A 26961-nucleotide genomic window follows, 5' to 3' on the forward strand; every position below is an offset into this window, starting at 1 on the left:
CTCATGCTGTCTTACTGAAAGAAAATTCTGTTACTGAAACATAAAAATATAAGTTACTGAAACAAATACCAATCATTGCATTTGATGTTGTTTTTGTCTACTCCTTACTTTGACAATGTTAGTTTCTTCGTGTTAATGATTTAGTTCTTAGGTGGTCCCAAATGCAAACACAGGATGCAGGAAGAAACAAAACTTTAATAAACAAAAAATAAACAAAAGTCAAAAATCTTGGGCATAATGGCCAGTGGCAAGGCAGACAAGTGGAACTGCTCCAGAGGACAGCCCAGTGGCAGGGCAAACTGGTGGGTCTGCTCTGGAAGACAGACCAGAGCCTGAGCAGACAAGCAAGGCCGCTCAGGAGGACAGACTTGGGCTGGACTGAGGATGAACAAGGAGCCTCAGGTGGACAGCGCTGGGGGTGGGCAGAAGTTGAGTTGGAGACCTCAGACTGACTGCTTGAGGTCAAGACAGATGAAACATAATGATCTTTGTAATACAGCATTTCCAAGCTCTTAAGGCCTTTCTGACCATTTTGACAATGATTTCAGCTGGATATGGTCAACGTGCTAGGAGGAGCATGTCAAAGTGTAAAAAGCTATTTCCTGTTGCCATTAGGTGGTGCTATGACTATGACTTAAAATTGTCAAGTAGATGTGTTCAAGATGAGACTCTTATCAAACGTTAAGTTTGGTGCAGACCATTGACACCAAAGTTGTAGCAATTTGTGTTTCATGGTGAGACATCAAAACTTGACACAATGCCACGGCCACACCCTTCAATGAACACAAAATTTTTAAATAACTTTTTATCACAAAGTAGTCAAAATTGCACACACTGATTTTGAAGTTGTTATGATGAATTCCAAAGGTGGAGTTTGTTAAAATACAACAGGTGGAAATTTTCAAAATTAACCATAAAATTAAAAATGGCTGACTTCCTGTTGGGTTCAGACTGTCCACGATGCAGGACACTTTTTTGTGCGGCTGGGCATGATACATGTGTGGACTGATTTTCCTGCATATCAGTGGAACTTACCACGAGGTCTGCTGTTTAGACGGTGTAGTCAAGCCATTTGGGCATGCCCATCGCCAAATACCATATCAAACATGTATTTTCACCATGACTGACACATCCACCAATTTGGTGAGTTTGTGAGTGTGTTTAAGCTTCCAGAAATGCAATTCAGTTGGAGGCATGATAACAATTCCTCCAGTTCCAATAGGGCACCCGTCGGCGCTCTGGCTCTAATATTCTCATTTTCTGTTGTACTGTTAACATTTGAACTTGGGACTAGGTAAGGCTGAATGTTGAAGTCTTGTTGCTTTTTCCAGCTCATAAGTCACAGTTAAAGGTTATCTGCAGGGATATTTTTGCATAAAAGTATTAAAGTAATAAAGCCCTTCAAATTCAGTCTGTTCAAACTTCTATTATTCAATGACAGTTGCACTTTCAGTGACTTTGACTGATGGGGAAAAAAATAAGTTAACCTACTCAAAACTGTGAAAGAGGAGCTTTGAATTTACTTTGGGTGTGTCTTGGGCAGGTGTTTTATGCATAATATGCATGTTAGAGGAAGATGTTTAAAAAAGGCTAGGGACCCTCCTTTCCCCACTTTGTAGGTCCGCAGAGAAAAAATACATCACTGTTCAATTATGGCTTTTTTATGCCCCTCCAAAATATATAAATGCCAGTGCAAGGTTTTGATATACACAAAGGTGCATGTGATGCCACGTGTGTCATGGTTTAGCTCTTTTAGACAGAATGATATTCAGACAGAAGTGGCTAGACAAGGGTTGGACACTGTTACAGCTATTGTTGGTGGCATCTGTCTCTCAGGCTGAGGAGATGATGTGCAGGCGGAGAGGGGATTCTGAGATCCCCCAGTTATCAAAGGTCGGGGACATTATGCTAGGAGGAATCTTCTCTTTACACAGCAAGTGGAAAAACAGACATGATACCTACATGCACAAACCACTGCCACTGCAATGCACCAGGTGAATTACACTTGAATGTGAATTTAAAATGTTTAACAAGTAAGTAGTGATACAAAAAAGGTTATCAAACTGAGAATTAAAATATTTTTTTTGTGTGTAGGCTGTTATTGTGTCTAGTTTGAAAACAAATTTATTTAGCTAAGCTTCCAACTATTTATAACTGTCTGCATCAAGTTTGAATTTCAGAGGCTTCCAGTTTGCCCAGGCTATGCTTTTTGCCATAGAGGAAATTAATAACAGCACAGACCTACTGCCTGGTATCTTTCTGGGCTATAAGATCTATGATGCATGTGGCTCCATTGCCAGAGGAGTGAGGGTTGCACTGGCCTTGGCTAATGGAAATGAAGTGTTATCTGCACCCTCTGAGGCACCATGTACCAGACCTGCCCAAGTGCAGGCTATTATGGGTGAGAGCTCCTCTTCTCCTTGCATGGCTATAGCTACTGTCATCGGACCCTTACATATCCCAATGGTAAGTAAGATTCATAAAAAACGACCTTATATTTATGGACAATATTTATAAGTAATTAATTATACTAGTTAGTCACAAGACAAGGAATTTTAAAAGAAGCATAATCTACTATGTAAGTGTTTAATATTTTACAACTTTGTCTTAGGATGTCATTTATTCTTCCTTTTAGATCAGCCACTTTGCTACTTGTGCTTGTCTCAGTGATAAAACCAAGTACCCATCATTCCTCAGAACAATACCCAGTGACTACTACCAGAGCAGAGCTCTGGCCCAGTTGGTCAAACACTTTGGTTGGACTTGGGTTGGAGCTATTAGAACAAATGATGATTATGGCAATAATGGCATGGCCACATTTACAGAAAATGCCCAGCAGCTGGGCATCTGTTTGGAGTATTCTGTATCTTTCTTTAGAACAGATCCACCAGACAAAATACAAAAGATAATTGATATTATCAAAGCTTCCACCTCCAAGGTGATTGTTGCTTTCCTCTCTCCCATGGATATGGATGTTCTAATACACACATTGTCTCACCACAACTTGACTGGGTATCAGTGGGTAGGCAGTGAGGGCTGGATCTTTGATTTCCAAACTGCAGCCATGGACAGGCATCACATTCTGGATGGTGCTATAGGTCTGTCCATCCCCAAAGCACATGTCAGTGGCATGAGAGAATTCATGTTGGATGTGAAGCCACTCAATTCATCTAGTAATGAATTGTTCACAGAGTTTTGGGAGACATTATTTAGCTGTAAGTTTAAGCAGTCAAAGTCATCATCAGGAAATCAGAGAGAATGTACTGGACATGAAGATCTGACTGGAGTGAAAAACAGCTTCACTGATATGTCACTCATGCCTATTTTTAACAATGTGTATAAAGGAGTGTATGCTGTGGCCCATGCACTTCATAATATTCTCAGCTGTAATAAAACATGTAACAAGGTGAAGCTAGATCCATTCATGGTGAGAACAACAAAGACTTGATTTAAAGTTTTCGCTTATCATACATTCAAAAGAAAATGGTTTAAACTTTGAAATATAAATTGTTTACACTCTGTTAATCGAGCTTTTAAGACAATACCTCTCCAGATTGTCACATAATCATGTACATTGATCTATATCTTCTTAGAATTTACAACATATAAGAAAAATTCGGTTCAAAACAAAGGAAGGAGATGAGGTTTATTTTAATGAGAATGGAGACCCAGCAGCAAAGTATGAAATTATAAACTGGCAACCAACAGAAAATGGCATTGTGGACTTTGTCACAGTTGGTCTTCATGATTCATCTTTACCTGCAGACAAACGGCTGATTCTGCAAAATACGTCTTTAATCTGGGCAAATTACACAAAGCAGGTACACCATAGTATAATCAATTTAATTGAAATATTTTAATTTGTATAATTATATAGTTCATTTTGTACCATGTTTGGTTTTGATGCATTAATATTAAATATAAGTGTTTTGTCACCTTGTTAAAGTGAATACCCATACATTGTGTTTAGGTACCTTTGTCAGTTTGCAGTGAGAAATGTCCCCCAGGAACTCGCAAGGTTCTGCAGAAAGGAAAACCTGTCTGCTGCTATGACTGTTTAAGATGTGCAGAGGGAGAAATAAGCAACATTACAGGTGTAGTAATATTAAATGGAAGATAAATCAAAAGTCTAAAAATTGCACATGCCAATGTTAAAAAAAATGGTATAGTTTTGTAATTTGATTCCAAAAGCAGTGGGGTGTTCCTTCAGGGATAATATAGTGATTATGCAATCTTTTAATGAAACAAAAAATCAATATTATTACATCAAATCAATGCATCAGATATCCTGAATATTTTGTACACTGATGCATAAAATATTTCCTCTTGTTCTTGTCTATCTTTCATCTGTTTTATATTTCTTGTTTACTTATTTCTTATTTAATTATTGTTTATTTTATTTCATTTTCTTTTTTTTTTTTTTTTATTTCTCTATAAACTTTGCTGCTCTACCGCTACATTTTTTTCTATCGGGGGACTAATAAAGAATTACCTTATTATTTTTTGTCTTTGTAATAATACTCCACATTTTTTAATGATACATTGTTGCTATTTATCCATTCATTAAATATCCAATGTAGACTTTACAAAAGAAAAATGGACAAAGCAAGCATAACACCTGTTTCAATATGATTTTTTCAGATTCTATCACCTGTGTGAGATGTGACCCTGAGTTCTGGTCAAATGAGAGAAGAGATGCCTGTGTAAAGAAGGAGGCAGAGTTTCTATCATATGAAGAGATTATGGGAGCACTGCTCACTGCAGCCTCTCTGTTTGGAACATGTCTGACTGCTGTTGTGGCATTTATTTTCTTCAGATACAGACAGACTCCTGTTGTCAGAGCCAACAACTCTGAGCTGAGCTTCCTGCTGCTCTTCTCATTAACTCTGTGTTTCCTGTGTTCTCTGACCTTCATCGGCCGGCCCTCTGAGTGGTCCTGTATGCTGCGACACACAGCGTTCGGCATCACCTTTGTCCTCTGTATCTCTTGTGTTCTGGGGAAAACAATAGTGGTGTTAATGGCCTTCAGAGCCACACTTCCAGGCAGTAATGTGATGAAATGGTTTGGGCCTGCAAAGCAGAAACTCAGTGTTCTGGGTTTCACTCTTATACAAGTTGTCATATGTATCCTCTGGTTAACAATTTCTCCTCCTTTTCCATTTAAGAATTTTCAGAAGTTCAAGGACAAAATCATCTTGGAGTGTGCTCTGGGATCAGCTGTAGGCTTTTGGGCTGTTCTTGGTTACATAGGACTTCTGGCCATGTTATGTTTTATTCTTGCTTTTCTGGCTCGAAAACTTCCTGATAATTTCAATGAGGCCAAATTTATCACCTTCAGCATGCTGATATTCTGTGCAGTATGGATCACTTTTATCCCAGCGTATGTCAGCTCTCCTGGGAAGTTCAGTGTAGCTGTGGAGATATTTGCTATTCTGGCTTCAAGTTTTGGACTGCTCATTTGTATTTTTATTCCAAAATGTTACATTATCTTACTGAAACCAGAGAAAAATACAAAAAAGAATATGATGGGGAAGGGGGCACCAAAATAATTTTGAAAGCTTAAAATGCATGTGGCAATAATCACTTAATAAATTGTAAGCCAGACTCTCAAGTAGACATCTACCTTCTTTTTGTTGAAGACCCAACAGCTTTTACTATATAGCCACACTGTTGTAACACATGCAGAATATGGCTTGGCATTCTCTTGCTGAAATAAGCACTGACATCTCTCTAAAAGATGTCATCTAGATGGCAGCATATGTTGCTCCAAAACCTGTATGCACCTTTTATCATTAATGAGGTCTTCACAAAGAGCACTTATCCGACCCCATACCATCACAGATGCTTGCCTTTGAAGTTAGCACTGGTAACAATCTGAATGGCCCTTTTCCTCTTTACCCTTGAAGACAATCTGAATTGTGAACTTGATGTTGTTGATATACGGCTTTCACTTGGCATGTTAGAGCGACAAACTGTGTTTACTGACAATGGAAAGTGATTTGCAAATCACTGCATTCTGTTTTTAGTGATGTTTAACCCAACATCCCATTTTTTTGGAATTGTGGTTGTATAATTAGTACAAATTAACAAGCTTGACTCTGAATTAGTGATTAATTTCACATTTAATGCAGTTAATGGAATTTTGATGCAATATATTCCACATTTTTACAGAAAAAAATCTTGTTTGGTTTTCTGTCATAAACAATTAAGTTTTTAAGCATTTATATGTACAGTTTAACCAGCATTGTTTTGATATAATTGTAATTTTTATAAAGTTTTACTTTTTGGTTAGATCTCTTGGCAATATGAATCTATGTGTGCATGTCGTACCTATTAGAAATAGGCTAGTAATCCTGGGAGACTTTGATCTGAGATTTTTGTGTGCAAAAGATGCTCTCAAGAGTTACATCGGTTTGGTTTGTCAAGAGTAAAAGACTGATGGAATTCCTGTGTCAGGCACAGACTGCACCATTCATGTTAACAGTCCTATCTCTCATGTACTGTGATAAAAGAAGCCTGTATTCACACATATGTTTCTCTGTTTTTCTTTGGTGTAACAGCCCATAACTTTACTGATTTAATTCATTTTCACTGCTCTCAGCCAGAAGAGGCTGTATTAAAGGTAGAAGCACTAGAATTTGGCTGAGTTGTTCATAAGCACACCAGAAAGATACCCGAACATCCAATACCAATGTTTTGGGTTGTTAAAATATCCAGAACACAGCAAAATAATGACAAAATTAAGGAAATATAGGCAGAGGGCAGGGTATCTGCAAATAAAAACACCACCACACACACATATTAATAATATAATATGAAATATAAATATTGATGTTTGTAGGACACATAGCCTGATAATAGTGGTGTTACAGTACATTGAAGAGTCACTCAAGACAAAATTAAAGGTACAAATGTAAAAGTGAAACAGAACAACAGACCCCAGGGCCCCCTGATTAAAGTAGGGATTAGGGCTACAAATATTATATTTTTTATATCCTACTTTAAATCTCAGAAAAAAAACACCACACACAAAAATGATGGAGTCTGTGTAGCAGGTGAAAAACCCCACTCCGCCTCATGTATTTCGTCCATTACATTCATCGGACAGACACAAACATGACTTCACATGAATTCTAATATTGTTCTGTGTTTGCTTGTTGTATAAATAAGTTAGAACATAAGATATACAGAAAACAAACAAATAAACAAAAAAAATATTTGTGCCATTTCAGTTAGGCCAATAACTATCACCTTCATCAATTTGTATTTTAAATTCACGTATAATATACTGTATGTGGTTATGTAAAGTACAACCGAATATTCTTATCTGATAACTTATACAGTTAAGATATTTGAAAAACCCTTTTTCTGTTTGGGAACCTCCCTTCTCTCATCCCACCATGTTATTATTTTTTTTTTATGTTGCACGAAAGTGTATAAATACTAGTGCAAACATCTGATTACCATTAAGGTATGTGTGATGCCACCCAGTGGTTAAGTTCTCTTAAGTCACTATGACGTCCACACAGAGGTGGCCAGAGCAGGGTTGGGCACTTTTACAGCTGTTATTAGTGGCATCAGTTTCTCAGGCTGAGGAGCTGGTGTGCAGGCGGAGAGGAGATCCAGAAAATCCTCAGCTATCTAAGGATGGAGACATTATCTTGGGGGGAATCTTCTCTTTCCACAGCAGCTGGAAAGAAAAACAGGACAGCTACATGCACAAACCACTGCCACTGCAATGCACCAGGTAAATTAAACCACAGAAACCTATTTAGGTTTAAAATTATTTAGAGGAAGTGGGAACAGATACAAAAGAAAAACATTACCAAACTGAGTATTAAAATTGAATTGTTTGAAACTGAATTGAAATGTTTTAATTTACTATGCAACTGCTTCTGTTTCAAGAAGGAACTGGTTACAGTGCCATCTGTTTACAACTGTTCACAGCTTGAATTTCAGGGGGTTCCAGTATGCCCAGTCTATGCTCTTTGCCATAGAAGAAATAAATAACAGCACAGACCTACTGCCTGGTATCTCTCTGGGCTATGTGATCTATGATGTTTGTGGGTCCATTGCCAGAGGCGTTACGGTCACAATGGCCTCAGCTAATGGAAATGAAGTGGTATTTGCACCTTCTAAGGCACCATGTGCCAGACCTGTCCAAGTTCAGGCTTTTTTGGGAGTTACCTCTTCCTCTCCTTGCATGGCTATATCTACTGTCATTGGACCCTTTCATATCCCACTGGTGGGTAAATTTAGTAAAGATGAGGTTATATTTGTGGAATTAATTGTTATTCTACAATCTTTCCAGTTGGTCATAGGAAAACAGTTTTAAAACTGGAGTGTACTGTATAAATGCTAATTATCTTTATCTCATAATATATATTTTTTTCTTTTAGATCAGCCACTTTGCTACTTGTGCTTGTCTCAGTGATAAAACCAAGTACCCATCATTCCTCAGAACAATACCCAGTGACTACTACCAGAGCAGAGCCCTGGCCCAGTTGGTCAAGCACTTTGGCTGGACTTGGGTTGGAGCTATTAGAACAAATGATGATTATGGCAATAATGGCATAGCCACATTCACAGAAAATGCCAAGCAACTGGGCATATGTATAGAGTACTCTGTAGCTTTCTTTAGAACAGATCCACCAGACAAAATACAAAATATTGTTGACATAATTAAGGCCTCTACATCCAAGGTGATTGTTGCTTTCCTCAACCATATGGATATGGAGGTGCTAGTACATAAATTGTCTCACCACAACTTGACTGGGTATCAGTGGGTAGGCAGTGAGGGCTGGATCTCTGATTCCCAAATTGCAGCCATGGACAGGCATCACATTCTGGATGGTGCTATAGGCCTGGCCATCCCCAAAGCACATGTCAGTGGCATGAGAGAATTCATTTTGGATGTGAAGCCACTCAGTTCATCTACTAATAAATTGCTCACAGAGTTTTGGGAGACATTATTTAACTGTAAGTTCAAACAGTCAAAGTCATCAGCAGTGAATCAGAGAGAATGTACTGGACATGAAGATCTGACTGGAGTGCAAAACAGCTTCACTGATATGTCACTCATGCCTATATTTTACAATGTGTATAAAGGAGTGTATGCTGTGGCCCATGCACTTCATGATATCCTCAGCTGTAATAAAACATGTAACAACAAAGTGAAGCTAGATCCATTCACGGTGAGTTGAATACCAAAGACTTGAATTTATAGGTTTACATGTCAATTTAAATTTTGAAAAATAAATCAGTCTGTCTATCATTCAGTTGAAACAATAGACCAAGACAGTGGTTGTCAGATAATGATCTATATTTATGCATATATTCTTAGATTTTACAGCACATCAGAAAGGTTCACTTTAAAACAAAGGAAGGAGATGAGGTTTACTTCAATGAGAACGGAGATCCAGCAGCAAAGTACGAAATTATAAACTGGCAGCCAACAGAAAATGGCATTGTGGACTTTGTCACAGTTGGCCTTCATGATTCATCTTTACCTGCAGACAAACAGCTGAATCTGCAAAAAAGGTCTTTATTTTGGGCACAGAACTCACAACAGGTAAGATACAATGTTACTGTAACTGTTAATGGCAGTATATTTTAATTGTTATAAATGAATAAATTATTAGTTATCATTACTGGATAATATGGTAATATTTGGGTTCACTGGATCAAAATTAATAATAGATACTTGCAAAAACAACAGCTTGTTGTAAATGCCCATACATGTTTTTCTCATAGTTGTGTTGTTCATTCAGGTGCCTTTGTCAGTTTGCAGTGAGAAATGTCCCCCAGGAACTCGCAAGGTCCTAAAGAAAGGAAAACCTGTCTGCTGTTATGACTGTTTAAGATGTGCAGAGGGAGAAATAAGCAACTTTACAGGTACAGTAATATTTAAGCAAGACGAAACAAAAATTTAAAAGTTGTTATTTTGACATGACAATCTGATTTCAAAACTGCAGATTTCCTGAAGGGATTATATGGTAATTATATTATGTTTAAAAATATATTTATATATATATATCATTTCATCAAAAATCACAATTCACATATCCAAGAAAACTGCACCTGAAATCAGTCACATGAACTCATATACTGTGTTGGAAATTCATATCACGGTCAAATCCCCAATGTGAAAAAAAAGTAACTCATGTATTTGAAATTACTCTGATATCCCTGAAAAGATTGAGGCAGTCTGATGTCTTTAGCCCATAGATTCTCATACTCTCTGCTTCACATCCATGGGAGGAGAAAGAAGAAAAATGTGTGTGAAACATAATAAAAATTTGTAATGAATCTGTGAGTTCACCAAATTACAAAAAGGCCTTTGAACGATATCCTCCTCATAATATCTTTAGGTTGAATTAGGTTTTGATCTCTTATTTGAGTTTACTGACTCACTCTCACTCTGTAACTGCAATAAATGCATTGTGCATTGAGAGTGAATGAAATTGCGTTTGCTTTACAGCAAGTGAAAATTGACATGAAAACATGACAGCATGATAACTTTTTAGGAAAATGAGGTTTGGTTATTAAGACAACCATATTGCGAACATTTTGTCACCATCTTACAGGCTTTAAAACATGCAACATGAAGACAAAAAAGACAAGTATCGCTCCTAAATAAGTCTAACACCTGTTTCAATACTATTTTTCAGATTCTATCACCTGTGTGAGATGTGACCCTGAGTTCTGGTCAAATGAGAGAAGAGATGCCTGTGTAAAGAAGGAGGCAGAGTTTCTATCATATGAAGAGATTATGGGAGCACTGCTCACTGCAGCCTCTCTGTTTGGAACATGCCTGACTGCTGTTGTGGCATTTATTTTCTTCAGATATAGACAGACTCCTGTTGTCAGAGCCAACAACTCTGAGCTGAGCTTCCTGCTGCTCTTCTCCTTGACTCTTTGTTTCCTGTGTTCTCTGACCTTCATTGGCCGGCCCTCTGAGTGGTCCTGTATGCTGCGGCACACAGCGTTCGGCATCACCTTTGTCCTCTGTATCTCTTGTGTTCTGGGGAAAACAATAGTGGTGTTAATGGCCTTCAGAGCCACACTTCCAGGTAGTAATGTGATGAAATGGTTTGGGCCTGTGCAGCAGAAACTCAGTGTTCTGGGTTTCACTCTTATACAAGTTATCATATGTATCCTCTGGTTAGCAATTTCTCCTCCTTTTCCCTTTAAGAATTTTAAGGATTTCAAGGACAAAATCATCTTTGAGTGTGCTCTGGGATCAGCTGTAGGATTTTGGGCTGTTCTTGGGTATATTGGACTTCTGGCCATGTTATGTTTTATTCTTGCTTTTTTAGCTCGAAAACTGCCTGATAATTTCAATGAGGCCAAATTTATCACCTTCAGCATGCTGATATTCTGTGCAGTATGGATCACTTTTATCCCAGCGTATGTCAGCTCTCCTGGGAAGTTCAGTGTAGCTGTGGAGATATTTGCTATTCTGGCTTCAAGTTTTGGACTGCTCATTTGTATTTTCATTCCAAAATGTTATATTATCTTACTGAAACCAGAGAAGAATACAAAAAAGAATATGATGGGGAAGGGGGCACCAAAAACATTCTGAAAACTTACAGTGGCAAAGGCATTTGTCAAGACTATCAAGATTGTCTATCTTCCTCTTATTGAAGACATGCATTGTATTTCTGTAATATTTTTCCACTGAATACATTTAATCACCAACACAACTGCAAGGTGTTGACATGAATTCTGGGAGCGGTTTTGGGTTCAGTGTCTTGGCCAGGGATTAAACCTCCTACCCTCAGATCAGTGGATGGCCCACTGTAACTCCTGCACAGTTTATGAAATCATAATCAAAGAATAAAATCCACAGTTTCACAGTAACATCTTTGGCTTAACTTCTTTGTTTTTTTCTGATCTCCTGAGGCTTGAATTCAACTGATATAACATCCCTCTTGTTGTTAAATTCCTACCATGAACAGCAGAGCTGAGAGCTCCTCTGATGTTTAACCCAAGCAGGAATCACTACGTTGTCATATGGTTTAAGCTAATCATGATGTATTATGTTGCTGTACTCAACTCTTGACTCACAGGACCACAGCATGAGGAAATAATCAAGAGACCCTTCCAACGTGCTTGAAGCTTGGGGCTTATTCCATCCTCTTTGGTGTCATCCTGTACACACCAACTCTCCAACACAGTCGGAACATTCCTGTGCTTGAATCTTGTGTGTCTTTTTCTGGCATTCGCTTGTGGCTACATGCTCTTGATAATGTTAGGGAGCTACGTATACAATCCAGTCAATCATGTTTGATGCAAATTTATATAATCTTTTAGAAAATAGGTCTTATATTGGCTTGTCTGATCATCTCTAGAGAAAAACCGCTCTTCAGAGAATACTGTTGTCTGAGCTCCTGTGTCTCCCACAGCCTGCACTGGAATGCCATTTACACTCACAGGAATATGTAGACTTGCACTTGTTTTTGGTGCAGCCCGTCTGTAACTCTTGTGGTTGGTGATCTAGATTTAGTAGCCCCTAGTGTCTGTCTCTATGTTACGTTGGTTATGTGCTTCAATGCAGCTCACAACCTCATGCTGTCCTTAAGTGTCCTGGTTCTCCATATTTAAGACATAGACCAGCTGCTCCAGGGATTGGGCTTGGTGTCTTGGAGCTCATTCAGCTGGGTTGCACCTAATGATGGCTCTATGTTCTTTCTCGCCACAGTACATTGGAGGCTGTTATTACTGATTTTGTTTGGACTGGAGATACTCAATCATCACCTCTAGGTTCCCTACTGTATGAAGAAAGGTCTTAACATGGTCCATGTTCAATGCAGAAATCTGATCAGCTTTTACATACTGAAGGGTCTGCATCCTACGAAAGGCGGCAGGGACGTCTTCACCAATGTCTTCAGACTTCAGAGTTCAGAAGCAAGCATGTTAACAATGGGGGTTTGGATAGAGTCTGTGCATCACACCCATCGCTGGAACAAGTATTTCTTTCCTGCACACACTGAAATTCAACCTGATTAATTCTGTGGATGCCAGGTTTTAGGCTCTATGCTAGGGAAGAAACAAGCTGCTTAACATGGGGACTCTCCTAAATAAATTTTCACGACAATGCACTTGTTTGCAAGTACATAAAGCAATATTTCACAATTTTGAACAGTACAGTCCCTCACACATGACACCAAATATGTTGATGCATAGCCTCACATGGTCACCAAATATGTTGGGACCCACGGCCTTAACATGGCCAATGTAGGTTTTGATTATGCTATGACCAAGTCAGAGTGTTGCAAGTAATCTTAACTTTGGCGAGTGAGTAAAGAGCATACAGCTGTTTACATCAGTGAAGACAGTTATGCTGGGTTGTGGCACAGAACAGCAAGCTACCACTGTCCGTGTGTTGACCTGTGTGCTCAACTAACTCTTTTCGTTACTTTTTACATGCATGATCGTGTCACATTCACTGGCCTGATATGTGACTTACATTCATAAAGTGGACATAAACGTAAGTCCAAATGAATGTTAATGTTACTCTGTCTGCTTTATGAGGTAACATGCAAATGCTAACATGATAGCCATATCAACATTGTAAGAGGATAATATTGTGTTTGCAGCTTGATTTACTACCTGTCTGGTAACGTATGTAAAGATATTTAAAATAGGCTGAGGCCCAAAACTCCTTTGTTAAGGCACCTCCCTCCTCTTGCCCTACACTGTAGGTCCACAGAGATCTATCACTATTTTCTTAATGCTCTAAAATGTATAAAAGCCATTGGAGGTTTTGATCTGCATGTGATGCCACCCAGTGCTTCAGTTCTCTTAGGCAGTATGTCATCTACTCAGAGGTGGCCAGAGCAGGGTTGGGCTCTCTTGCAGCTGTTGTTGGTGGCATCGTTTTCTCAGGCTGATGAGCTGGTGTGCAGAAGGAGAGGAGATCTTGAGAACCCCCAGCTATCTAAGGATGGAGACATTATCTTGGGGGGAATCTTCTCTTTCCACAGCAAGTGGCAAGACAAACAGGATAACTACACACACAAACCACTGCCACTGCAGTGCATCAGGTAAATTATACCATAGAAGTCTATTTAGATTTCAGATATCTAAGAGGAAGCGCATACAGATGCAAAACAGGGACAAAAAGGTTGTCAAATTGAAAATTTTAAGAAATCCATTTTGTGGTTATTAATAAATCAAATGTTTTCATTTACTATGTCAGTGTTTCTCTTTCAAATTGTTGTAATATTCCAACTGTTTTTAAATTTATGCATCAAGTTTGAATTTCAGAGGGTTCCAGTTTGCTCAGGCTATGCTTTTTGCCATTGAGGAAATTAATAACAGCACAGACCTACTGCCTGGTATCTCTCTGGGTTATAAGGTATATGATGCTTGTGCCTCCATTGCCAGAGGAGTGAGGGTCGCACTGGCCTTGGCTAATGGTAATGAATTCATGTTTGCACCCTCCGAGGCAGCATGTACCAGACCTGCCCAAGTGCAGGCTATTATGGGAGAGACCTCTTCCTCTCCTTGCATGGCTATAGCTACTGTTATTGGACCATTTCATATCCCAATGGTGGGTAAGATTGGTAAAAAGGAAATTATATGTGTGAAAAATAATAAGCCTATTACAATGTAATTTTTCCATCTCATCATAGCAAGTGAGATGGCATTTTTGAATTTTCAAATGTTTGATTATTTTAGAAGAATCGCAGTGTGTAAATGTTTTCCATTTTGTATCTTTATCTTGGGATATTATGTTTTCCTTCCTTTAGATCAGCCACTTTGCTACTTGTGCTTGTCTCAGTGATAAAACCAAGTACCCATCATTCCTCAGAACAATACCCAGTGACTACTACCAGAGCAGAGCCCTGGCCCACTTGGTCAAGTACTTTGGTTGGACTTGGGTTGGAGCTATTAGAACAAATGATGATTATGGCAATAACGGGATGGCCACATTTATAGATACGGCCCAGCAGCTGGGCATCTGTATAGAGTACTCTGTATCTGTATATAGAACAGATCCACCAGACAAAATACAAAAGGTAGTCGATGTTATCAAAGGTTCAACTTCCAAGGTGATTGTTGCTTTCCTATCCCATAAGGATATGGATGTGTTAATACCTGAGTTGTCTCACCACAACATGACTGGGTATCAGTGGGTAGGCAGTGAGAGCTGGATCTTTGATTCCCAAACTGCAGCCTTGGACAGGCATCACATTCTGGATGGTGCTATAGGTCTGTCCATCCCCAAAGCACATGTCAGTGGCATGAAAGAGTTCATGTTGGATGTGAAGCCACTCAATTCATCTACAAGCAGTAAGGATTTATTTACAGAGTTTTGGGAGACATTATTTAACTGTAAGTTTAAGCAGTCACAGTCATCACCAGGGACTCAGAGAGAATGTACTGGACATGAAGATGTCACTAAGGTGAAAAACAGTTTCACATATATGTCTCTCATGCCTATCTTTTATAACGTGTATAAAGGAGTGTATGCTGTGGCCCATGCACTTCATAATATTCTCAGCTGTAATAAAACATGTAACAACAAGATGAAGCTTGATCCATTCACGGTGAGTTAAACACAAAAGACTTAATTCATAGGTTTACATTCCTTGTATAAAATTTGAAAAACAAGTCACAATCTGTCTATCATTCAGTTGAAACAATAGAGCAAGAAAATGTTTGTCAGATAATGTCTACATTGATGCATATCTTCTCAGATTTTACAGCACATGAGAAATATTCATTTCAAAACAAAGGAAGGAGATGAGGTTTACTTCAATGAGAATGGAGATCCAGCAGCAAAATATGAAATTATAAACTGGCAACCAACAGAAAATGGCATTGTGGACTTTGTCACAGTTGGTCTTCATGATTCATCTTTACCTGCAGACAAACAGCTGATTCTGCAAAATACGTCTTTAATCTGGGCACAGAACTCACAACAGGCAGGCTACCACATGATCACTATAATTGTTAATGAAAGTGTATTTGAATTATTGTACTTGTATACGTCACTGGTTATTGTTACAGTATTATTATGTTAGGGTTTGATACATTACAAGACAACATCTTGTCAAAGTCAATGTCCAATCATTCCTTTATGGTTTTTTTTCCCATTCAGGTGCCTTTGTCAGTTTGCAGTGAGAAATGTTCCCCAGGAACTCGCAAGGTTCTGCAGAAAGGAAAACCTGTCTGCTGCTATGACTGTTTAAGATGTGCAGAGGGAGAAATAAGCAACATTACAGGTGCGCTGATATTAAATGCAAGCAAAACAAAAAAGTTGTCGTGTTCATGTGCCAACTTCAAGAAATGGCATAGTTTTGCAATGTGATTTCAATAATTATTTATTTTAAAAAGCAAACCAAAAACAAAGCCTAAAATCTAAATACATGCAGCCTTGCTTGTGTCAAGATTAAAGTGATAGTTCACCCAAAAATGAAATTTCACTCAATATCTACTCACCCCTGTGCCGATGTGAGGATGGGTGAAGACCTCCAGTTCACAAAACACTCCCAGAGCTTCAGCTGATCAGGTCTGAGAGGCTACAGTTGACATACAGTATGGAGACATTTTGTGGGTTTTTCTGTGTTCGTTTTTTACATTTTAAAAGTGGTCACCGTTCACTTCAATTGTACTGGATTTGGCTGCAACAACATTTTAATAAAGTTTTGGTTTCACATGTGAAATTAACCCCAGTCTCCAGGGTAAAAGTCTATAGTTTGTTTGAGCTATGATAACGTCCAAGAAAAAATATACAGCATATAATACTTAATTATCAAAAATTGAAACCAATGACGAAAAAATAATGAACAAAAACTTTTTATCTTGTATCTTGTACAACATTCAAATACATCATGATGCCAAGTACAGTAGTTGTTTAATATTTAGTAACAATGCTGTTTTGTCTTGAAGGCAAAGAAAATGTGCAACATGGGACATTGTGTATGTCTAACACCTGCTTCAATATTGTATTCCAGATTCTATCACCTGTGTGAGATGTGACCTTGACTTCTGGTCAAATGAGAGAAGAGATGCCTGTGTAAAGAAGGAGGAAGAGTTTCTATCATATGAAGAGATTATGGGAGCACTGCTCACTGCAGCCTCTCTGTTTGGAACATGCCTGACTGCTGTTGTGGCATTTATTTTCTTCAGATATAGACAGACTCCTGTTGTCAGAGCCAACAACTCTGAGCTGAGCTTCCTGCTGCTCTTCTCCTTGTCTCTGTGTTTCCTGTGTTCACTGACCTTCATTGGCCGGCCCTCTGAGTGGTCCTGTATGCTGCGACACACAGCGTTCGGCATCACCTTTGTCCTCTGTATCTCTTGTGTTCTGGGGAAAACAATAGTGGTGTTAATGGCCTTCAGAGCCACACTTCCAGGCAGTAATGTGATGAAATGGTTTGGGCCTGTGCAGCAGAAACTCAGTGTTCTGGGTTTCACTCTTATACAAGTTGTCATATGTATCCTCTGGTTAACAAATTCTCCTCCTTTTCCCTATAAAAATTTGAAAGAGTCCAAGCACAAAATCATCTTGGAGTGTGCTCTGGGTTCAGCTATAGGCTTTTGGTCGGTACTTGGTTACATAGGACTTCTGGCCATGTTATGTTTTATTCTTGCTTTTCTGGCTCGGAAACTTCCTGATAATTTCAATGAGGCCAAAATGATCACCTTTAGCATGCTGATATTCTGTGCAGTATGGATCACTTTTATCCCAGCGTATGTCAGCTCTCCTGGGAAGTTCAGTGTAGCTGTGGAAATATTTGCTATTCTGGCTTCAAGTTTTGGACTGCTCATTTGTATTTTTATGCCAAAATGTTACATTATTTTACTGAAACCAGAGAAGAATACAAAAAAGAATATGATGGGGAAGGGGGCACCAAAATCATTCTGAAAACTTTAAATAATATGGTGGCAGAGTTATTCTAGTGCCATCACATTTTACTCCTGTAGTATTTTACCACTGTACCTTAACATATAGCATATATAGCATTATAACTTATATACAATCATATTCACCAAGAGTCGCACATGATCTGTTTCCCTGGTTTTACTATTAATAGGAGTGTGTGTTTGTTTTATTTTATAAACTAATGACAGACACATAATTAAACAGACACCGAAATGGTATGACTGCCATTTTTTTTTCATTTTTTCTTTTTCTCTTTTTTTCACCTTAATTGCTGAAACACCTTTGACAGAAGTGCACTCACAGGCATTAGAAAAGTAAGCGTGTGGTTTGGATTAAAGAGCAGCAGACCTTAAGACGATCAATGATGCACACATCTTTCAACCATCCAGCCAGATGAGCTGGAAACACCACCACGGACAATGAGTTTAGGAGAGCGGCGATAACAGCCATGCTTACACACAGTTTGGACTTAAGACTGCTCCTGGCAAATGTCTGGCCAAGAAACAAAATGTATCTCAGGCTGCCTGAACAACAAGATATCAAAGACTGTTGTGTTCAAATCTCACAAAGACTTAACTGAAATATCACGGATCAAATTCTTGCACTTGACAGGTGCAATATGGAAGACTCAGGCATGAGGGTAGGCAGACCCTGTGTTTACATTAATGATGCTTTGAGCTCAAATGCTGTCAAAGTTGACAATATTTACCAGAAGTCAAACTTTTTTATGTCAACATGTCGTCCATATTATCATCACCATCTCATTTCTGCTTTTTACATTCAACTGGACACAAATTTTAAAAAATTGCACTACAAAATTATTTCCTGGGTGTATAGCTGAATGTAATTAACTATGCGTGCTTTAGTGTCATTATGTACAGTAATTTACCTTGTTTTATTCTGATCATAAGTATCTGTATGTGTGTGTAGCATGAAGAGACTAAAGATTTCTTTTTCTTGTACAACCCTGTGCTGTATAATGATAATCAATTTCCTTTAACAATACTTTTATGAATGTAGAGATTCTGATTTGAGAAAAAACTGGAATCTGCTTTTTTTCTGAGAAATACTTAGGAAAAAAATATGCAAATACACAAAACACAACCAAATACAGAAATGTTGTATTTGCTCATTTCTTAACAGGCTAATTACTGAAACCAATTTTTACCGAGATTACAGCGGTACAGACACACACTTAACATCGACAAAACAGTGCAACATCATGAACATCATGTGGTGAATGAGGTCGCAATGGGCCAAAATGACAACTTGTGTTATCCTGGCTAAAAGTAGTAGTGTGAGCAGAATACACAAACAAGAAAGATTGAACCGCCAAAGTAATGAAGTCACAACGTGTCATAGTAACAGTTCACAAAAGACCAAACAGAATAGAAGGACAGAGCGGAAATAAAGGTTGAGAGACAAACCTAAATAAAATGGAAAAAAGAATAAATGGTCCGACGGCCAAACTGTAATGAAGGTCAAAAGACCATTGAAGAATACTGATTATGCATAAGGACATGAAGACTATGAGTGAAGCAATTTTGCAACAGAAGACCTGGTGGCTGCAACAGGAGACCAGGAGCGTTGATAATAATGTTTGCATGGAGCTGGCTGAAAGCTGGCATGCGTGCACTTAGACTTGGATCCAGCGATGATTTCAACAGACTCTTCATACAACAGCAGATCAGAATATGCCGCTTGGAAGACCCAGCAAGTAGGTAGCCACTAGCTGACTTTTGGTGAGGAGCCAGGAGGATGCTGGAGGACATCGACCAGGAGGCTTTCTATGGATCGGAGTATGGATCTCTGACTGGAGAAGAGTTTTAGTGGAGAAGACATGCCATCACAGCCCCAGAACTGGCCTGTTGCAAACATTTGTCCGTCATGTAGAAGCAGCAGTTGTTGTAGCAGTGGCACCATACAGTCAGCGATGATTGAACCGAGATCTGAAGAGAGGAGAACAGATTTAAAGTTTTGACACAACGACATGATTGGGTGATGGAGACTGTGGCTAAATCTGGTCAGTTGGCCGCCCATGGATAGCTGATTAAGAATACGTGGGTAAAGAAAGAGGGGGAGACAATTAAGGACGAATGAGGTACAAAGATAATCTTCCTGACTGAAGTTATGGTGAGCTACATTTCGAATAGACTGACGCCCAAAACTCTTCTTGTGTTTGGACACCTTTTCTCAAACCACCTGGTATGTCCACAGAGATTAAGAATGGCTATTCTATAATGATTGTTTATGCTGCCCCAAAAGGTATAAATACCAGTTAAAGCTTGTGATTTATGTTAATTAGAGTTAGGGTTATGGTTTGTGGTTTGGCTCTGTCAGTATGACATCCAGTCAGAATTGTCCAAAGAAAGGTTGGGCACTCTTACAGCTGTTATTGGTGGCATTTTTCTCTCAGGCTGAGGAGCTGGTGTGCAGGCGAAGAGGAGATCCAGAGAATCCCCAGCTATTTAAGGATGGGGACATTATCTTAGGGGGGCTCTTCTCTTTCCACAGCACTTGGAAAGACAGACTGGAAACATACATGCATAAACCACTGCCACTGGAATGCACAAGGTAAATTACACAACAGAAATCTTTTTTCTATTGAAAATATCCAAGAGTAAATGAGTACAAAATAAATAAAAACAAGGTTATCAAGACATAGTAATTGTTGTGTGTATTAATACTATTATATGCTTTCATTTATTATGTTTTTATTAAATTCATGAACAGATTGTTTGCAATTTTGACTATGTATAAATGTCTGCATCAAGTTTGTTTTTCAGAGAGTTCCAGTTTGCCCAGGCAATGCGTTTTGCCATAGAGGAGATTAATAACAGCACAGACCTACTGCCTGGTATCTCTCTGGGTTATAAGATCTATGATGTCTGTGGTAACATTGCCAGAGGAGTGAGTGTTACACTGGCCTTGGCTAATGGTAATGAAGTGTTATCTCTGCCCTCTGGAGTACCATGTACCAGACCTGCCCAAGTGCAGGCAATTATGGGAGAGACCTCTTCCTCTCCTTGCATGGGCATAGCCACTGTTATTGGACCCTTTCATATCCCAATGGTGGGTAAGATTGGTAAAAAGGAAATTATATTTGTGAAAAATAATAAGCCTATTACAATGTAATTTTTCCATCTCATCATAGCAAGTGAGATAGCATTTTGTTTGATTACTTTAGAAGAATTGTAGTGTGTAAATGTTTTCCACTTTGTATCTTTATCTTGGAATTTTATGTCTTCCTTCCTTTAGATCAGCCACTATGCTACTTGTGCTTGTCTCAGTGATAAAACCAAGTACCCATCCTTCCTCAGAACAATACCCAGTGACTACTACCAGAGCAGAGCCCTGGCCCACTTGGTCAAGTACTTTGGTTGGACTTGGGTTGGAGCTATTAGAACAAATAATGATTATGGTAATAGTGGCATGGCTACATTTATAGAAACGGCCCAGCAGCTGGGCATCTGTCTGGAGTACTCTGTAGCTGTATATAGAACAGATCCACCAGACAAACTACAAAAGATAATTGAAGTTATAAAAGGCTCAACTTCTAAGGTTATTGTCACTTTCACCTCCCCTGTTGAGTTGTATTTGATAATAAATGAGATGTTTCGCCAGAATTTGACTGGGTATCAGTGGGTAGGCAGTGAGGGCTGGATCTTTGATTCCCGTACTGCAGCCATAGATAAGCATCACATTCTGGATGGTGCTATAGGTCTGTCCATCCCCAAAGCACATGTCAGTGGCATGAAAGAGTTCATGTTGGATGTGAAGCCACTCAGTTCATCAAATGATGAATTGTTTACAGAGTTTTGGGAGGCATTATTTAACTGTAAGTTCAAACAGTCAAAGTCATCAGCAGTGAATCAGAGAGAATGTACTGGACATGAAGATCTGACTGGAGTGCAAAATAGCTTCACTGATATGTCACTCATGCCTATATTTTACAATGTGTATAAAGGAGTGTATGCTGTGGCCCATGCACTTCATAAAATTCTCAGCTGTAATAAAACATGTAACAACAAGGTGAAGCTAGATCCATTCACGGTGAGTTGAAAACCCAAGAGTTAAAAAAAAGTACTCTTTACATTAAGTCCCATTAACAAAGGAAATGGTTTATATTGTAAAACATGAACATTTTCGAGATCATGATTGTATCTTCATATATTCTTAGATTTTACAGCACATAAAAAAGATTCACTTCAAAACAAAGGAAGGAGATGAGGTTTACTTTGATGAGAATGGAGACACAGCAGCAAAATATGAAATCATAAACTGGCAGCCAACAGAAAATGGCATTGTGGACTTTGTCACAGTTGGTCTTTATGATGCATCTTTACCTGCAGACAAACAGCTGAATCTGCAAAATACATCTTTAATTTGGGCACAGAACTCACAGCAGGTAAACTACTATGTGATGACTTGCACTTGGTAATGACAGTCGATTTGAATTGTTATACTTGCATTATTCAACTTGTACATTATCATTTATTATTACTGTGTTATAATGTGATGTCTTGAGCATCAAGAAAACCCTACATACTTTGGAAGACAACACCTTGTCAGAGTCAATGTCCATCCATTTTTCTTATTGTCATTTTGTTCATTCAGGTGCCTTTGTCAGTTTGCAGTGAGAAATGTCCCCCAGGAACTCGCAAGGTTCTGCAGAAAGGAAAGCCTGTCTGCTGCTATGACTGTCTAAGATGTGCAGAGGGAGAAATAAGCAACACTACAGGTGCTGTAATAATTAATCCTACATTTAAGCAACTTAGAAATCAATATTATCACTTTGAATATGCATTAAATCACCAAAATACAGTGGTGTACGAAATTCACCAAATACACCGCAAAAGTACAGATACTCCTGGTCAAATACATATTACTCAACTACAAGTGAAAGTTGATCAATCAAAATTTTACTCAAGTTAAAGTAAAAAATACTTATGTATTCAAAAGTACAAAGTATAAATAATACTGATATTGATGTACTGATATTTTAATATCAGTTCAATTGCCTGTAACCCTCTGAAACAACTTATGATGCACTGACTTGCCTGTAGAATCACTCTGCTACACAAAGCCTATAGAAATATATATAAAAATCACAGCACAGAAATGCAATCAAAAACAAATAGCTTTTGTAATTTTCTGACGTAACTGCATTAAATCTCCACATAAAATTAGACTGAAGCCAACTGTAAGGAGTTCTCCAAGCCTCTTTCTGTCTTCAGGGGCAGTACATATATATTAATTATGTGGGGTTTTTTTACCCCGATGACAACAATCCAACATTAAAAGCCTACCTGGAATATCCTTTTCTAAATATAATAACATCTTGAGATTTAATTTTGTCTTTCTCCTGCTGTTGCCATTACCGAGTTTTGTTTGAATCAGAAGTTGTGAGCTCGCTTGGCTTGTAACAGAGTACACCTCAATAACATATTTCTGCTTTTACATCAATCCCAGTTGAGAGTGGGTACTGTGATTGGTTTCCTTCTGAAAGGAACACAGCGTGTGGCCAATTGCTTTTTCAAAAAGAAAAAAACAGCAACAGCTGATTACAAAGCTATGCCTAAAAATAACAAGTAATGACAATCTTCCTAGAAATGTAGTGGAGTCAAAAGTACAATATTTGTCTGTAGTGTAGTGGAGTGAAAGTCATAACTTTTCAATAAAACAAATACTCAGGGGGCGCCCCTATAGCTCAGTCGGTAGGGCGTGCGCACCATGCATTGAGGCTGTTAGTCCTCTGCAGCGGCTGCCGGTTCGAATCCCACCTGTGGCTCATTTGCTGCGTGTCATCCCCTGTCTCTTCACCCCCCTTTCCTGTCATACCTTCAGCTGTCACTGTCAATAAAGGCAAAAAAAAAAAAGCCCAAAAAATAACCTTTAAAAAAAAAAAAAAAAACAAATACTCAAGTAAAATACAGATACAGTACTTAAAACATGTACTTAAGTACATTCATTCATTGTTCGTAACTACTTATCCTTGAAGGGTCGTGGAGGGCTGGAGCCTATCCCAGCTGACATTGGGTGAGAGGTGGGGTACACCCTGGACAAGTTGCCAGTTCATTGCATGGCTGTACTTAAGTACAGTACTCAAGTAAGAGTACTTCATTACTGTCCACCTTTGTCTAAATACTGGCATATATGTCTACAATCAGCTATGCACAGTCTTGAAAATGCCTGTAAAGTTTCACTTATATCCCAATTTGAATTCAACTCAACTACAGAAAATGACTGTTACCTTTAAAAAAAACTATTTAAAAATAATGGAAAACAAATGACAAATTAAAAAAGTTCCTTGCCAGGCAACAGATTGCGAAGCACCTGCTGCAATAGCATTGCTATTTGGCTAAGTTCCGCTAGCATTACCATGACCTCCATAACTTTAAAAGGAATTTGATAAAAGGTATTTAGTGTATTTTAAAATGTAAACAATCACTTTAGTGACATACAATTCCAGTGAATAATTTTCAAAGAATTTAGCAGGCCATTTTTTCAAGGAGTACAGAGCTCTGATAGAGAGCTTAATATTATGATATCATCTCATCATTTTATCTTATCTATTTTACCTATTTTGGGTTCTGGCCAAAAATATGTTTAATAAGGTCACTGTGACCCTGACCTCCGACCATCATAAACTAATTACTTCAGCCTTGAGTCTCAAGTGAACATTTGTGTCAAGTTTGAAGAAATTCTGTCAAGTTGATATTGAGATATCACGTTCACAAGTATAGGATGCCCTGAAAATATACGGTCTCAGGCCATAAAAACATTAAGGCATGAAATGAATATCAAAAATGTTTTTTCAAGGTTTTTCAAAAATGCTGAATCACAGAGGTCCTTCAGCATACAGTCATGAATGTGCACAAAAAGAAATTATGCCATCAGCCCAGAAGTGAGTACATGATCCCCTCCTGGTTTACACCTGATGGGGATAAAAAATATTAATAAGAACTCTTTATACTGTATCTTGTACTTAGGATCCAAATCATTCACAGTCATACCATGTATCTATCATATGATTATACATTTATTATCTGGTAATCATGTGGTGTCTCTCTTGTAGGCACAGGAAAGATGCAAAATATCCACACAAAAGCAGACAAATGTACTGAGTCAATCTAACACCTGCATTAATGCTGTTTTTCAGATTCTATCACCTGTGTGAGATGTGACCCTGAGTTCTGGTCAAATGAGAGAAGAGATGCCTGTGTAAAGAAGGAGGCAGAGTTTCTATCATATGAAGAGATTATGGGAGCACTGCTCACTGCAGCCTCTCTGTTTGGAACATGCTTGACCTCTGTTGTGGCATTTATTTTCTTCAGATACAGACAGACTCCTGTTGTCAGAGCCAACAACTCTGAGTTGAGCTTCCTGCTGCTCTTCTCCTTGTCTCTGTGTTTCCTGTGTTCACTGACCTTCATTGGCCGGCCCTCTGAATGGTCCTGTATGCTGCGACACACAGCGTTCGGCATCACCTTTGTTCTCTGTATCTCTTGTGTTCTGGGTAAAACAATAGTGGTGTTAATGGCCTTCAGAGCCACACTTCCAGGTAGTAATGTGATGAAATGGTTTGGGCCTGTGCAGCAGAAACTCAGTGTTCTGGGTTTCACTCTTATACAAGTTGTCATATGTATCCTCTGGTTAACAATTTCTCCTCCTTTTCCCTATAAAAATTTGAAAGAGTCCAAGCACAAAATCATCTTGGAGTGTGCTCTGGGATCAGCTGTAGGATTTTGGTCTGTTCTTGGTTACATAGGACTTCTGGCCATGTTATGTTTTATTCTTGCTTTTCTGGCTCGGAAACTTCCTGATAATTTCAATGAAGCCAAATTTATAACCTTCAGCATGCTGATATTCTGTGCAGTATGGGTCACTTTTATCCCAGCGTATGTCAGCTCTCCTGGGAAGTTCAGTGTAGCTGTGGAGATATTTGCTATTCTGGCTTCAAGTTTTGGACTGCTCATTTGTATTTTTATTCCAAAATGTTATGTTATCTTACTGAAACCAGAGAAGAATACAAAAAAGAATATGATGGGGAAGGGGGCACCAAAATCATTCTGAAAACATTCAGTAATATGGTGGCAGAGTTATTCTAGCGCCATCATAATTTTATACATTATTATTTGGTAACCAGACATTCAAATAGACATTTTATCATTGAAATATTCTCACTGTACATTAACATATAGCATATATGGGATGTAATAAATGATATAGAATCAAATTCACTAAGTGTCGAAAATTATCTGTTTCCCTGGTTTTACTATTCATAAACGTCAGAGGTAATTTGCACTGTGATTAAGATCATAAAACCTGGTACATTCATAAAAATGTTAACTAATAAAGGTAATTTAAAAGTTGACATTGAGTTACAGGCTAATTGTGCTGCTATTAAAGAACTGATGACACAAGTGTCCTCACTGACCAAACATCTGGTCCAGATGGTGAAACCTCCTGACAGTATGACACCTGGGGACCCATGCTCACTAGTACCCTGCATTAGCATCTGTGACCAGGGGCAGGTGCAGTGATTGTGTACAGCAGAGCAAGATGAGCTGCCCTCACTACTTTGTTTGTGGCCAAGCTGGACATCGCACCATTGGTTGTCTGCAAAAGAAGATGTCAGGAAACAGGGTGAGATCACCAGAGAGGGGCAGCCAGTGACTGCAACAGCTGAAGGGCCCCCAGCACCAGCTAGCCATTCTAAAACAGCCAACCCTAAAAAAAACAAACACACAGTATCCACAACAACCAAAGAAATGCCTAGCACAACTGATAGGGAAGCAATGTATGGTTTCCTGTGCCATCAATGGAGTCCCTTTCCAGATGTTCCTCGACTCAGTTGCTCAAGTGACTATGGTTAGAAGAGCCTTGATGGAACAAATACTCCCCCTTATCCAAATCCAGCCACTTGAATCCCTACTGTCTGACCTACTTTTGGAGGTTACTGCAGCTAATGGCACAGATATCCCCTTTGACGGATGGGCAAATGTTGTTGCTCCAGATCTGTAGTAAGAGTCATGGACATGTCACCATACAGAAGCTTT

At 38.7% G+C, this 26961-nt stretch overlaps 4 protein-coding genes across 4 annotated transcripts; all 4 read left to right on the forward strand.

The window, feature by feature from the left end:
• Positions 1-1682: 1682 nt before the first annotated feature.
• LOC146328827 (extracellular calcium-sensing receptor-like) lies at positions 1683-5549 on the forward strand. Its single transcript, XM_084717833.1, has 6 exons — positions 1683-1994; positions 2169-2466; positions 2636-3427; positions 3594-3821; positions 3971-4094; positions 4642-5549. The coding sequence occupies exons 1-6, from the start codon at positions 1762-1764 to the stop codon at positions 5547-5549; spliced, it is 2583 nt and encodes an 860-aa protein (XP_084573959.1). The 5' UTR covers positions 1683-1761.
• A 1889-nt stretch (positions 5550-7438) lies between these two features.
• LOC146328828 (extracellular calcium-sensing receptor-like) lies at positions 7439-11584 on the forward strand. Its single transcript, XM_084716519.1, has 6 exons — positions 7439-7747; positions 7948-8245; positions 8400-9194; positions 9344-9571; positions 9771-9894; positions 10671-11584. The coding sequence occupies exons 1-6, from the start codon at positions 7515-7517 to the stop codon at positions 11582-11584; spliced, it is 2592 nt and encodes an 863-aa protein (XP_084572645.1). The 5' UTR covers positions 7439-7514.
• A 2198-nt stretch (positions 11585-13782) lies between these two features.
• On the forward strand, positions 13783-17881 carry LOC146328829 (extracellular calcium-sensing receptor-like). Its single transcript, XM_084716517.1, has 6 exons — positions 13783-14048; positions 14260-14557; positions 14757-15557; positions 15708-15935; positions 16112-16235; positions 16968-17881. Exons 1-6 carry the CDS (start codon positions 13783-13785, stop codon positions 17879-17881), a joined length of 2631 nt encoding a protein of 876 aa, XP_084572643.1.
• A 2359-nt stretch (positions 17882-20240) lies between these two features.
• On the forward strand, positions 20241-25975 carry LOC146328830 (extracellular calcium-sensing receptor-like). The gene is made up of 6 exons (XM_084716518.1): positions 20241-20473; positions 20674-20971; positions 21158-21952; positions 22080-22307; positions 22517-22640; positions 25062-25975. The coding sequence occupies exons 1-6, from the start codon at positions 20241-20243 to the stop codon at positions 25973-25975; spliced, it is 2592 nt and encodes an 863-aa protein (XP_084572644.1).
• Positions 25976-26961: the final 986 nt, after the last annotated feature.

Source organism: Lutjanus erythropterus, chromosome 4 (assembly GCF_056507025.1).
Source record: "Lutjanus erythropterus isolate fLutEry1 chromosome 4, fLutEry1.hap2, whole genome shotgun sequence".
In the NCBI taxonomy this organism is placed as follows: Eukaryota; Metazoa; Chordata; class Actinopteri; order Lutjaniformes; family Lutjanidae; genus Lutjanus; species Lutjanus erythropterus.

Coding starts and splice junctions, on each gene's coding strand:
- LOC146328827 (XM_084717833.1), top strand. CDS start 1,762: ATGATATTCAGACAGAAGTGGCTAGACAAGGGTTGGACACTGTTACAG. Junction 2,467..2,635: donor GACCCTTACATATCCCAATG/GTAAGTAAGATT, acceptor TCTTCCTTTTAG/ATCAGCCACTTTGCTACTTG. Junction 3,822..3,970: donor GGGCAAATTACACAAAGCAG/GTACACCATAGT, acceptor CATTGTGTTTAG/GTACCTTTGTCAGTTTGCAG.
- LOC146328828 (XM_084716519.1), top strand. CDS start 7,515: ATGACGTCCACACAGAGGTGGCCAGAGCAGGGTTGGGCACTTTTACAG. Junction 9,572..9,770: donor GGGCACAGAACTCACAACAG/GTAAGATACAAT, acceptor TTGTTCATTCAG/GTGCCTTTGTCAGTTTGCAG. Junction 9,895..10,670: donor AGAAATAAGCAACTTTACAG/GTACAGTAATAT, acceptor ACTATTTTTCAG/ATTCTATCACCTGTGTGAGA.
- LOC146328829 (XM_084716517.1), top strand. CDS start 13,783: ATGCCACCCAGTGCTTCAGTTCTCTTAGGCAGTATGTCATCTACTCAG. Junction 14,558..14,756: donor GACCATTTCATATCCCAATG/GTGGGTAAGATT, acceptor TCCTTCCTTTAG/ATCAGCCACTTTGCTACTTG. Junction 15,558..15,707: donor TGAAGCTTGATCCATTCACG/GTGAGTTAAACA, acceptor ATATCTTCTCAG/ATTTTACAGCACATGAGAAA.
- LOC146328830 (XM_084716518.1), top strand. CDS start 20,241: ATGACATCCAGTCAGAATTGTCCAAAGAAAGGTTGGGCACTCTTACAG. Junction 20,972..21,157: donor GACCCTTTCATATCCCAATG/GTGGGTAAGATT, acceptor TCCTTCCTTTAG/ATCAGCCACTATGCTACTTG. Junction 22,641..25,061: donor AGAAATAAGCAACACTACAG/GTGCTGTAATAA, acceptor GCTGTTTTTCAG/ATTCTATCACCTGTGTGAGA.